Source organism: Aspergillus brunneoviolaceus (assembly GCF_003184695.1).
Source record: "Aspergillus brunneoviolaceus CBS 621.78 unplaced genomic scaffold BO95scaffold_7, whole genome shotgun sequence".
Classification (NCBI taxonomy): Eukaryota; Fungi; Ascomycota; class Eurotiomycetes; order Eurotiales; family Aspergillaceae; genus Aspergillus; species Aspergillus brunneoviolaceus.
In genome coordinates, this window is record NW_020290737.1 from 208,514 (window position 1) to 219,797 (window position 11,284).

Genomic DNA, 11,284 nt, shown 5'->3' on the forward strand with positions numbered 1-11,284 from the left:
GGGAAGCGTTTCTCTCCGATGGTCACCTGCCAGATGAACTACTAATCAATCACCTCTCATCGTGACCGTTCCGCCTTATTCACATACTATTTGCAAAGTCACTCTTTTTATACTCACATTCAATGAATCGAAACACTTGAGGTCTGCACAAAGCAAAGGACTTGCGAATCTGTTCTCATAAGCTGCCCAACTCGGCGGTAGACCAACCTAGACGGGGTCCCTAAAATAAGATCCCCCAACCACGCACGATCCATCCATACACCCGTACATAGTTCCTGCCGAGAATGCCCCATCGATGACAGCACTGGATATTTGACCTCAACTTTGGCATATCGAACACTGAGGCCAATAATACCATTCCCTAGTCATCATGGCTGCCAATTACTGGGCGTCGACCCAACGACGACACTGGCTGTTTACGCGTGAGAAGCTGGCGGAGATCCGCGAAAGCTTCAAGGAGAAAGACAAAGTCGCTCATTCGCAGTTTCCTCTGCCGGATCAAAGGTTGCTTAATATTTATTTCAGCCAGCGTAAGGCCCTTGACTATCGGGTTTGTCAGCAGGACTTCCAACTAAACATTTGCACAGAATTGATCAAGCTTGGCAAGAGAATGTCCACGCGACAGCAAGCGCTAGCAACAGCGCAAGTATACGTCAAACGCTTCTATACTAAAAATGAGATCAGGCACACGAATCCCTACCTGGTCGTGACTACTGCGTTCTACCTCGCTTGTAAAATGGAGGAGTGCCCTCAACATATTCGCTTTGTTGTCGGAGAAGCGCGGGGCCTCTGGCCAGGTACGAATCATCACCCATTTATTCATCATTGTCACTCGCTGATGCTTGCGCAGAATTCATTGCCCCAGATGTATCAAAGCTGGGCGAGTGCGAATTTTCTCTCATCTCCGAGATGAGCTCGCAGCTCATCGTCCATCACCCCTATCGAACTCTATCCGAACTCCAGCCGGAGCTATCGCTTACGTCGGACGAGGTAGCACTTGCATGGTCAGTGATCAACGACCACTATCTAACCGACTTGCCACTTTTGTACCCGCCGCATGTCATCGCCGTCATGGCGATCATTGTTGCCGTGGTCTTCAAGCCAAGCCAGACCAGTTTTCATGGTTCCGCCGCACCATTGGCTGGAGCGATGCGGGATGGGGGCTTGAACATCCTGGCGGCTCTGAGTGATAAAAACGGCAGTGGTCCTCCGGCGCGGATTCAGAGGCTAGTCGCATGGCTAGCTGAGAGTGAGATCGACATCAAAGCAGTCATCGAGTGCACGCAAGAGCTGGTCTCGCTTTACGAAATATGGGAGCAGTACAGTGAAAAGCACTGCAAGGAACTGCTGGGTCGCATGGTCAAAACCAAGAACCTTGACAAGTGAGGTTGGGCTTGACTTGGACGAAGTGTTTGTACCCCGCAATTGAAAACAAGTCCTAAGCCTCGTTTGTGCAACGTTCTCGAACGGCAGGCTTGTCACACCTTGCATCATAGCCATGGAAGCAGAAGCGATCGCTCTAGGTAATTTTGACCTAATTGCCGCACTGTCGGGCGAATGGCACATCGAAATACATAATGGCTTGGGGTATTCTGCACTTGGTGTTGTAACACACGGGCTCCCTTGACAGTGGCATTGATGTTGCAGTATCAGGATTGAAAGTTCCGCCACTGACGGGGCGAGGCGGGCTCATCTGATTCGGGCTCGATCAGCATGTCGTTGTCACATCTATCAAGCAACATTTGACTAGCGAAGAAGCGGTTGATGGCTAGGTACAAAACTGGGGTCCATCTGCGCAAACCAGTTGACATCCCTCCTCAGCATACACAACCATCTTTCATATTAAATGGCACACCACACAGAAACATGCAACAGTCACTGAAGTTAAGAAACACCCAGAACACCTGTGAATTTATACATGGCAGAGGACATCTTGTCGGGCGTTTCCGGCCGGTACGATATACATGAATTTACCTAAAATCTACGGAATACATATTTCCTACTTAAGAATGATGAGATGGACATCGAGATAATTAATATCTACATATCAATCGAACCCACAATATCTACGGATCCCAACTTGAATAGCTCTCAGATTCCTGATTTCCATTACGCCAGCCTCCCCGCGTCTCCCAAAGAAACAACTGCACTTACCCGAAAGACGCAGCTCAAGTCGCATCTGCACCGAACCCGAAGTAGAACTGCAGCTCGAGGGGACCAACAAGCCACGGGAAATCAACCGCTAATTTGTTTTCTGCATGCTGTCGGGGCTTCTTCTTACTCCTCTGTACTTAGGTTGAAAGGGGGTTCCGCACGGTGTGAAAATTAGCCATGCTTCAGAAGGATAGCTACTTCAGGGATGGACATCTCTGCGCCCAGGATTCGAAAGAGTGGTTTGCTATGGAACTAGGGACTGAAGCGGAAGCTCTTTGACTGGTATTCAACATTATCTGCGTTTTCCAGATGGTAGGGGTGGCGATGCATGGGCTATATATCTCCCTGCTTGGGAATTTCCTATTTACCTATGAATCACGGCTCCTCGGCAGAATTGACGAGATTGGTCAATTGTGTAGTCTCAAATGAAGAGGCTCTGGTCAAAGAAACTGCATAGCAGGATACACCTGCCTCCATCCATGATAGAGGCAAGCCATGTCCAGCATAGTGTTGGTACCAGGATAACTCCAGCCAATCAATCCAACAAAGACGAAGAACCGATCGGGGAACAACAGCCTTTAACCCCAGATCCATGATCCACGGACAAAAAATCCCCGATCTGTCGGTCCCAGATAAGCTGCATCCATTCATTCCCACATACCCTGGGTCCTGAATGGAAGCGATCAATGGGAGTGCTAGATAGTGCATTCCGAATTTATATGTACAATTGCACCATCGATCTAGACCGTCAAGCCCTATGGTCCGCAAAAATAGCCCGCCACACTATAACCACAATAAAGTAATTCGCCTCTTCTACTGCTGCTGCTCCTACTGCGGCAGATGCTTGGGAGTACGTACCTGCTTTGGTCCAGGCTCCTAACAGGAAGAAGAGCCCTGTGGAGGAACCTCCGCTCGCACATTTGTATGAGCATTACAGGCTAAGCACGGTTCACACGAAGCGTCTACATCTTAGTCTACTGTAAGCACATGTGCACTATACATAACATTGGATTAGAGGGTAGCCTAAGAGCAAGTATGATTCAATAAAAGGCTGGCAGATATCGATCAATCAAAGGGATGCGAGGGTGGGTAAGGGTCAGGGGTCGCAACTCTTCGTTAACGAAAGCAGCCGGCATTGTGAGCGCTTACTGAGACCGACAGCAGCCAGTCCGTCGCGGGTTGGTAGATCGTGTATGTCTCATATCCCTTGCCTCCAAAGGTATGTAGGCTGATGTATGTGTTGAGTGTCGACAGGAAAAAAAGCTTCTCTTCCCCGCGCCTACGCACTCCGAGTCCTGGAATTTGAATCGCCTGGCCTGACCTGAGCTGACCTGATCTGACCTGACCACAGAGTTTGAGATTCGATAGATAAGATAAATCGAGCAGAGCTCCCTCGCTCTCGTCTGTAGTGGATTGATTGGGGATGGGCTGTGTATCGCTGCTGCGTTGAGTCAGGGTGGCGAAGTACGTAGATATCTACTCTTAGTTTGATCGGGTACAGTACTTCCGTAAGCCCTCTATGCGACAGACTCCTCTGATGGTGAATGAGCATGGCCAGATACAATACATTCTTCTCTCTTGCGATGACATTCGGGTCAATCCCTGGGGTAAGAAAACTCTATTTCCAAAGCTAAGATGGATGTGGCTGCTTTTGCCCCCTTTCAAGCGTGGGGAGATTCGAGGGGATCGGGATCTCTCTTGCACAAGGTTGCAAGCGTCCGTATTGTGGCGATACGGCCTGACAATACTCGATACCAGTGATGACGGATTGTGGAGATACTGCTAAGCACGGAGTAACATTACTGGACTAGCTAAGTTACGTAGTGAGTCCTGGGTAAGTTAGTGGTGAGCCTCTCCCACCCCCAAAGAGATCCATATTGTTCCATGATGCATCCTTTCACAGAGTCAACTCCGTACTCCGGAATCCACCCCCTCCGCCTTCTGACGATTGCATAATCATCATCATCAATGCTAATCTATCATGAGATCATGACAAACAATATCAGCACACAATTTTGCCTCCCAATGTCCCAAAATGGCTAACTCCCAATTGATCTCTCATGATGGAATGGAGTAGACCATTCCGTCCCTTCGCAAGAAACCATTACGAAAAAGGGCGGTGAAACAACTGGTTCCCTTGAAGAGTCCTCCAGACTTCAGAGGTGGGTGAGAGGGGAGCATCAGAAAACCATGCTGAGTACAACAAATACTCAGTGGAAGAAACTTAATACTATGCACGCGGGCCAGGTTTACCCCAATCGCTTTCTGACACCAATAGCTAACTTACAGTCTAACGCTGCCTAAAAATGCGTGTTCTCTTCCCTGCAGGGCACAAGTTCCAGCAGGCTAGGCCGCCAGGGCCACCATTCCCATCCCCATCCTCCAGGAGCAAAAGTCCAGGCATGGCCGCACCACTCGACAACCTGCAGTAGGCTGCAGGCCCATGGGGCCATGCGGCATGAGCAGAGAGGAGCTGGTGAGCTTGCCCGCCTATCAGCTTGCATCTTACCGTCCCATTTGTTTGCTGCCCATGGAGCCGGGCGCTGCAGTAGCCGCCTTCGGTTGCATTCAGTCTCGTTTGTAGGTGTGTGTGTGGACTGTACGAGGTACTCAAGTAGTGGAAGCCAACAACCACGTTGAAAAGGGCCGGCTCCCTTCTGAAGTCTAAATGCTATGGGGTCAATGGCTCGCTCGGGGTCCGGATTGATTTTGAACAGGCATTGGAACAGATGGCATCTTCCTTCAGCTGGATTTGTTGGGGGAAGATGCTATTCATAGATAGGGGTGCATTATCCGTAGTACCTGTCCAACATGGGCTGGAAAGGGGGTTTGTTTGTGTACTCCATACCTGTACCTGTGTATGCGTCTGTGCAGCAAAGCCATACTGTGGCTGTAGCGTTGCCCCCCATGTGGACGGAAATAGAGCATTATTTTAGCAGCTTGGAGCTGCAACCAACCCCGATTCGAGATCTTACCTGAGTTGATCTTGACGAATTGATGACAATTGAGCAAGTAGCCATCAACCTGTATTGTGGTTGGATTTTAGGTGGTTTGTACCCTGATCGATTCACATCATCAGTGATTGTGACAGTTACTGTTCCTGGTATAACCAACTACGGGCGCATAGTCCAGGATATTGGTTACCTGGGAATTGGTTTGTTGACAAAACAAAGGCTCACTCTTATAAGTTGCAAACATTACCTTTGGTTCATTCTTGTTTTATGATCAGTTAATGAGAGGAGGGCACTTGCAATAGCACTATTATTGGACGCCCAATTTTGGTGTGAGTGGAGCGTTGGACTATGGAGAAAGTCTCTGAGCATCATGTGGAGAGTTAGTTTTCATTATGGAATCATTGTCGAAGCCGCCGAAGGGTGGCCATGATCAATGGTTGGGACTTGGAAAACTCATGCGCGGCCCGCTCAGTCAGGAGGTGATGGATTGATTTCCCTTAGTCAGTCGAACTCCCTCTTCCCCAAATTAATGTAATGTAGAACAACCAGTGCTCGGCAATCTTAGGAGGGTTTCCGTCTTCTCTCAAACACACTCCCAGTACCTCAGACACCCCTCAAACCGCAATGGCACGGTTCAAGGGCCAAAAGGTGCGAATCACTCTACTCCGTAACTTCTGCAGGGTGGGTCTCACCACACACATACTGATGTGCACACACTCACGCCTTTGCAAATCATTACCCGCAGATGTCGTAGTGGGCATTGTGTCTGTTTGCCAGCGCATGCCTGTCTTCGGAAGTGGAAACCACCACATACCGGCCCTTTCCCTTTTCGAGACGCCGCTGAATCTACTCCGTAATACCTGACTGAATTACAGTTACGATGGAAGACTATTGCCCCCCCTGAATTCCTTTCCTTCCAACAATGAACACTTGTACAAAGCCAGCAAGCAGTGATGAGTGCAAAGTTGGCATCATGATCTTGTATTCTCATCTGGAGATCTTTGCCCGTCGTCATCGTACATACAATTGCGAGAGGAGAGACGATAGCCTGATCAATAATGGCCGAAGATTCCCCACCTTCCAGTTGTGAAGTTCAACGGGCGTACTCCGTACCTATGCATCATACAACCCCAATGGTGGCCGCATCACTGCCGGTCCCGTCATCGTCATACCATCATCGCATGTACTGTACGTAACTAGATTGCAATAATACAATATACGGTACAGCCTTAAGAAACTCAAGATGAACCAGCCGAGCGACAGCCGCCGCCTGCACGACTGAAAAAGTAGTTACTGTTGAGATGGAAGCGCTCTGAGGTCCCAGATATTAGGCGTCGAGGTGATGTAGGATGTAGGTTTTAGGCTGAAAGAGGACTAGATCGGTACTTCTCAACGTCACTTTCACCCGCCTTAGCGGTCGATTACAGTGAGTAAAACATCTCCTCATTGGTTTATACTGTCCAGTGGCTGCCATAAGCCCACTGAGAACGTCTCAAGCGGCGATAATTGGCTTTCGGAGGATTTGCCTTGCCACTGAGCATCGGTTGATGAGTTTCTGGTTGGCTGAACTTCCTGCCCTAAGGATGGTGCGTGACCTGGCTAGCGCCGACCGGTCTGAAACCAGTTGTAACCACTCGTAACCAATCATTACTAGAATACCATGTTAACAATACCTTACGGCAGCGGCGAATACCGCGATTCCCAGGCTCGGCTCTCTCGAAGAGTCCAAACCCTCTGCAGATCGACCGCTTCCAGGGACTAATTAACCACTGACTAGGGGACAAGGGACTCGAATGAAGGAATGAATACTAGGTAGTTCCATCCGTTCCGTCCTCATACAAGCCAGGTACGTAAGTTACCGCGCTTCCCTTGCGGGTCTCCACTGAACTTCCTTTCCACTGGCTCAGCCCCTCTTGCTTTCCTCTCTCTGTTCTCTCTCTGTCTTTCTCGCCTTCGCCTCCCGTCCGCTCCGAGCGCCCGCTGCACTGCTCTTTTTCTCGCTCTCTCTTCCACCTTTCTTGTCCCGCCCACCCATTGTTCACAGTCAATGATCGATTCCCCATCCCACAACCCAAACTAAGCGCGCAAATTCACACCACCGCCTCCCCCCCCCTCTCCACCTTCAGTCTCTCTTCTTATTCTTCCACTTCCGCTTCCATTTCGCATTTACTCTTCTTACTTCCCCCCTGTTCGCTTGCTTAATTCTCATTCCCAATTCTCACTTCTGATCCGTTTCGTTCCTGTTTCCTTTCACCTTCACTACTACTACTACCACTACCGCTACTTTCACCACACATTCCATCCCAACCCTCTGTCATTCTTCTTCACATACCCTATTCCCTTTTGGTTCGTCTAGTTTGTTCGGAGTACTTGTTTGCGGGATTCCAGAGCGTCGACCCTTGTTTGTATCCACTTAAACAGCCTCGAGCCTACTTGTTCAACGATATAACGTCTCGGTGTCGTTCGCTGCATTATCCACCCATCATACCGTCAAGATGTCGACCTTCTTCTACGGCCACCAGCACCAACACCAGCACCAACACCCTCACCACGGCGCTGCCACCCACATGACGACCTCGAACAATCACCACGGCGGTCGCTCTCGTCGAGGACCCAAAATGACCGCGCAGAATGCCCAGCGCCAATTCCGCGGTGTCAAGAGTATGAGGGAGCTTGCCGAGGCTCCCGCGGTGACTGCTTTTCGTGCACGATTTGAGGCTGGACGCTCTTTCGACCTGGACGATGACCTGGAATTCTGCCCCGGGCTTCTGACAGAAGATGATGTATGTATTTGTCACTCCTCCCGACCAGGCAAAATGTGCCGTTTTTCGAGAACAGCCTATTGACAGGATTTCTCTTTCAGCTGCACTCGATCCACTCCGCATCTTCGGATCGCTCGTCACTTTCCAGTGGCTCTCCTGATTCGTCTCCTCTTCAGCACCAGATTCAGCCCGTGCAGCAGGTTACGCCTTCCATCTCGTTGTCTCCTGCGTCTACGAATGCCTATGTTCACTCAGGGGTTACCGGTAACCTCAATCACGTGAACTACCAACAGCCATCTGCCGTTCGCACCCGCAAGGTCATTCCTATTGTCAACCCCAACACCGGCATGACCTTGACGAGCCCGCCTACGTCAATTTCGCCTGCCTCGATGCAGAATGCTCAGCGTCGGTGGTAAGAACTGTGTGTTGACATGTCGCCAGTCCACTGGCAATCGGGCCTACTTTCGCCCATGGCACGTTCTTCTTCCTTCGTCCGGCTTCTGCATTGTCGGGCTCCCTAACCGCGGGTCATAATTCTTTCCTTGCTTGTTTCTGTTCGACACGGCCATCGCATTCACGATCAAACCCAAATTCCCCCTTCTTCGCTTGACGATTGCAAAAACGCCAACGGCTAAACCAGTTATTCTCTGTATATACACCTTTTACCGATGACGACTTCGAACACACTTATACCTAGACTCTGATGCTTTCGGCTTCTTGCGAGCGACGGCGCCTGCGATTCGATTTCTGCGTTTCATCACCAACGATACCTTGTTTTCCTCATCCGGTTAGGGAAAATCACCTGCTTTGCCTTTGTCCGCGACGATGTATAGAAAGCGCGGCACTTTCTGCCATTCAGGCGCTCATCTAGGTTCTGGAGTTGCTTTTGGATTTCTGGCGGCTATGCCAGACATGTTCAGCGGTTTATTCATCTTATTTTTGGCTCGGTGTTTGTGCACAATTTTGGGTGGGACGGATTTTTATCTCATGCTTTCAGGGATCTAGAAAGGCGGAAACGATATACGTCTGCATTGGGTTTTGTTGTGTTGCTTGGGATGTTTTGGTTGCTTCTGGCTCATTTGTCATTTCTTTTCGTTTGGAAAATTTTTATGTAAATGGTTTGGGGGTTGGTGACATGCGGTGCTTGTTGCTGTTTCAGGTCAACTGGCTGTGAAAATCCATGGACTGGATGTGGAGTTCTGAGGGACCTTTCGCCTTCGCAGCGAAGTCTAGACCGATGTTGCTTTCTTCTGTCGCCCGACGACGACTTTTGTTTCACTTCTGTCTGCTTCCGCGTTGATTCGTTCGGATAATTCTGTACCTGGGGACTCCCGGCGAGTGTGATCCATATGCAGTGTATGATGTTTTCCCTGGGTGGTTCATCTTCCATCGAGTTTCCTATGTCTATAACTTATTGACCAATGCGGGTAATGCCTATACATAGTTGTTCCATTAGTTTGGACTTGCGCAATCTCCACCATTTGCTCTAATGAGTGACCATTCCTTCGAAGTATCACTTCTGCTAGATCATCCAGGCGGCAGCGTTGTTTTTGCAGGCTGTGGAGTTGCAATTGCGAGGATGATGGAGTGGATCGCCAAATCACCACGTAGTGATGCACTTCATTCATGTTGCAGGGGGGGATATATCATTCCAGTACCATGGCTGTTGACAGGCTTAACAGAGGTGATGTGAGCCCTTCCGCTACAACTGTGGTGGCGATGCCTCGGAAAATATATCCATGCGTGCCTCAAGCGAGCTCTTCGGTGAAGAAGTTTTGACGATGAAATTCATCCATGGAGATGAGAAACATATCATATCAATTTGGCGACTATGGCGACGCGACAACAAGGGACTTTTCTAAAACTTAAGAAAGTGTGTTGAGGGGAGAGTGTGGGTGATGTCATAGCCTTGATCTGCAGCAGCAAACATGGCAGACGCACCTCAACCCGCTGGCCTGGCCGGATCAAGGGATACTAACTTACATGTGCTGAGTGACTTGAGTTGAACTCACCACCTACAACACATACAAGAAAACCTATTCGGTTCAATTCCAACAATCTACAGAGTTAAGCAAGTAAGAGGTACTGGAATGGACATACAACTCAGTGGTACAGTCCCAGAAGAGGTAGCAGCATGGCCCTTTCAAACAGGACCTGTGCTAATCTTGTACTCCACGCCGGTCAAAGGCAACGGGCGTCAGTGGAGAGAAGAGAGAAAACCCGCATGTGCTATCCATGACGTCACCTTGCAACGCGAATGCGACTTCTCGTCTTGACCACTCACGCCTTCACTCACTCCAGCAACAACTTACTTCAGCGAATAATGGAGTCATTTTTCTGGGCTGGACCGACGTCGACGTAGATACCTTTAACCCTTTACCCGAGGCAGAACGGAAATTGCAATTTGCTGTTTTAAAAAGCGTCCCCCCCATCCTTCCTGCAGTGTTTCCAAGGTCGCTATTACTGTACTACATCTACTTTTCCCATCCACTGAGATAGCTTCTATTACTATCGATATTCATTCTCTATCTAAAATCCATCAATTGAATAAGGTAAGCTCTTCAGACTCTCAGCGCTGGTGTCATTGACATCATTCCTGCTGTGTCTTCCTTCTTTTTTCTACCTCGTCGCCAACACTATTCGTTCACTACCATCAACTCCCTGCCCTCATCTCGACCACCACCGCCAACCCAGTCGCTACAACAGCAATCGAAACGAAAGACAAGAGTAGAAGACGCTGACAAAAAACCCCCCCAGAGCAATTCTTAAAATCAGCATCATGTCTTTCCTCACCACCGTCCGCACGACCCTTGCCCCTCGTCTGGCCACCCCCCTCCGCCCCGCCATGGCCTCCGCTCTGCACACCTCCGCTCCCCGCGCCGGCCTCAACGAGAGCGATCGCAGTGAGTTTTCCCGCATTGCCAAACCCAACCCAACCCCCAAGAATACTGACCCTCCCCCTTCCCTCAACACCAGACCGCGACGACCTCGACAAGATCTACGAAGAGCACAAGAACGACCAGCTCAAGCACAGCAAGCAAGGCACCGCCAAGTGGAAGCAGGAGCTGGCTAGCAACAGTGAAGCTTCGGTGCGTTGTTACCTTCACCCTCACCCTTCAATCCCTAGCTTTCCGAAGCGGCAGAGTATACTAATCGCATCGCCATACCACAGGTCAAGGCTGATCGGGGTGACATCGACAGCGATGACAAGGACTTTGCGACGCTGCAGGAGCGCACGAAAGGTCTGCCCAACCGGGAGGGCAACGTGAATAAGACTCAATAGATTCCTTGTGTGTCTTTTCTTGATCGTTAATGATTGCGTCTTGTATTATGTATGTATGTTTGGGGGTTTTAGGCTTTTTTTTATTCATCTATCTGGGTTAGATGAGATTCAATATTATTCTTCCAAGAGGG

At 49.6% G+C, this 11,284-nt stretch overlaps 3 protein-coding genes across 3 annotated transcripts; all 3 read left to right on the top strand.

The window, feature by feature from the left end:
- Nucleotides 1-370: 370 nt before the first annotated feature.
- Nucleotides 371-1,386, top strand: ssn8 (cyclin-dependent protein serine/threonine kinase regulator SSN8; the record flags this gene model as incomplete). The annotated part of the gene is made up of 3 exons (XM_025582177.1): nt 371-530; nt 588-797; nt 851-1,386. The coding sequence occupies 3 exons, from the start codon at nt 371-373 to the stop codon at nt 1,384-1,386; spliced, it is 906 nt and encodes a 301-aa protein (XP_025446309.1).
- A 6,001-nt stretch (nt 1,387-7,387) lies between these two features.
- On the top strand, nt 7,388-8,491 carry BO95DRAFT_245074 (DUF4452 domain-containing protein). The gene is made up of 2 exons (XM_025581381.1): nt 7,388-7,891; nt 7,972-8,491. The coding sequence occupies exons 1-2, from the start codon at nt 7,604-7,606 to the stop codon at nt 8,284-8,286; spliced, it is 603 nt and encodes a 200-aa protein (XP_025446310.1). The 5' UTR covers nt 7,388-7,603; the 3' UTR covers nt 8,287-8,491.
- A 1,702-nt stretch (nt 8,492-10,193) lies between these two features.
- Nucleotides 10,194-11,283, top strand: BO95DRAFT_438986 (uncharacterized protein). The gene is made up of 4 exons (XM_025585639.1): nt 10,194-10,422; nt 10,628-10,773; nt 10,847-10,959; nt 11,043-11,283. Exons 2-4 carry the CDS (start codon nt 10,650-10,652, stop codon nt 11,151-11,153), a joined length of 348 nt encoding a protein of 115 aa, XP_025446311.1. The 5' UTR covers nt 10,194-10,422; nt 10,628-10,649; the 3' UTR covers nt 11,154-11,283.
- Nucleotide 11,284: the final 1 nt, after the last annotated feature.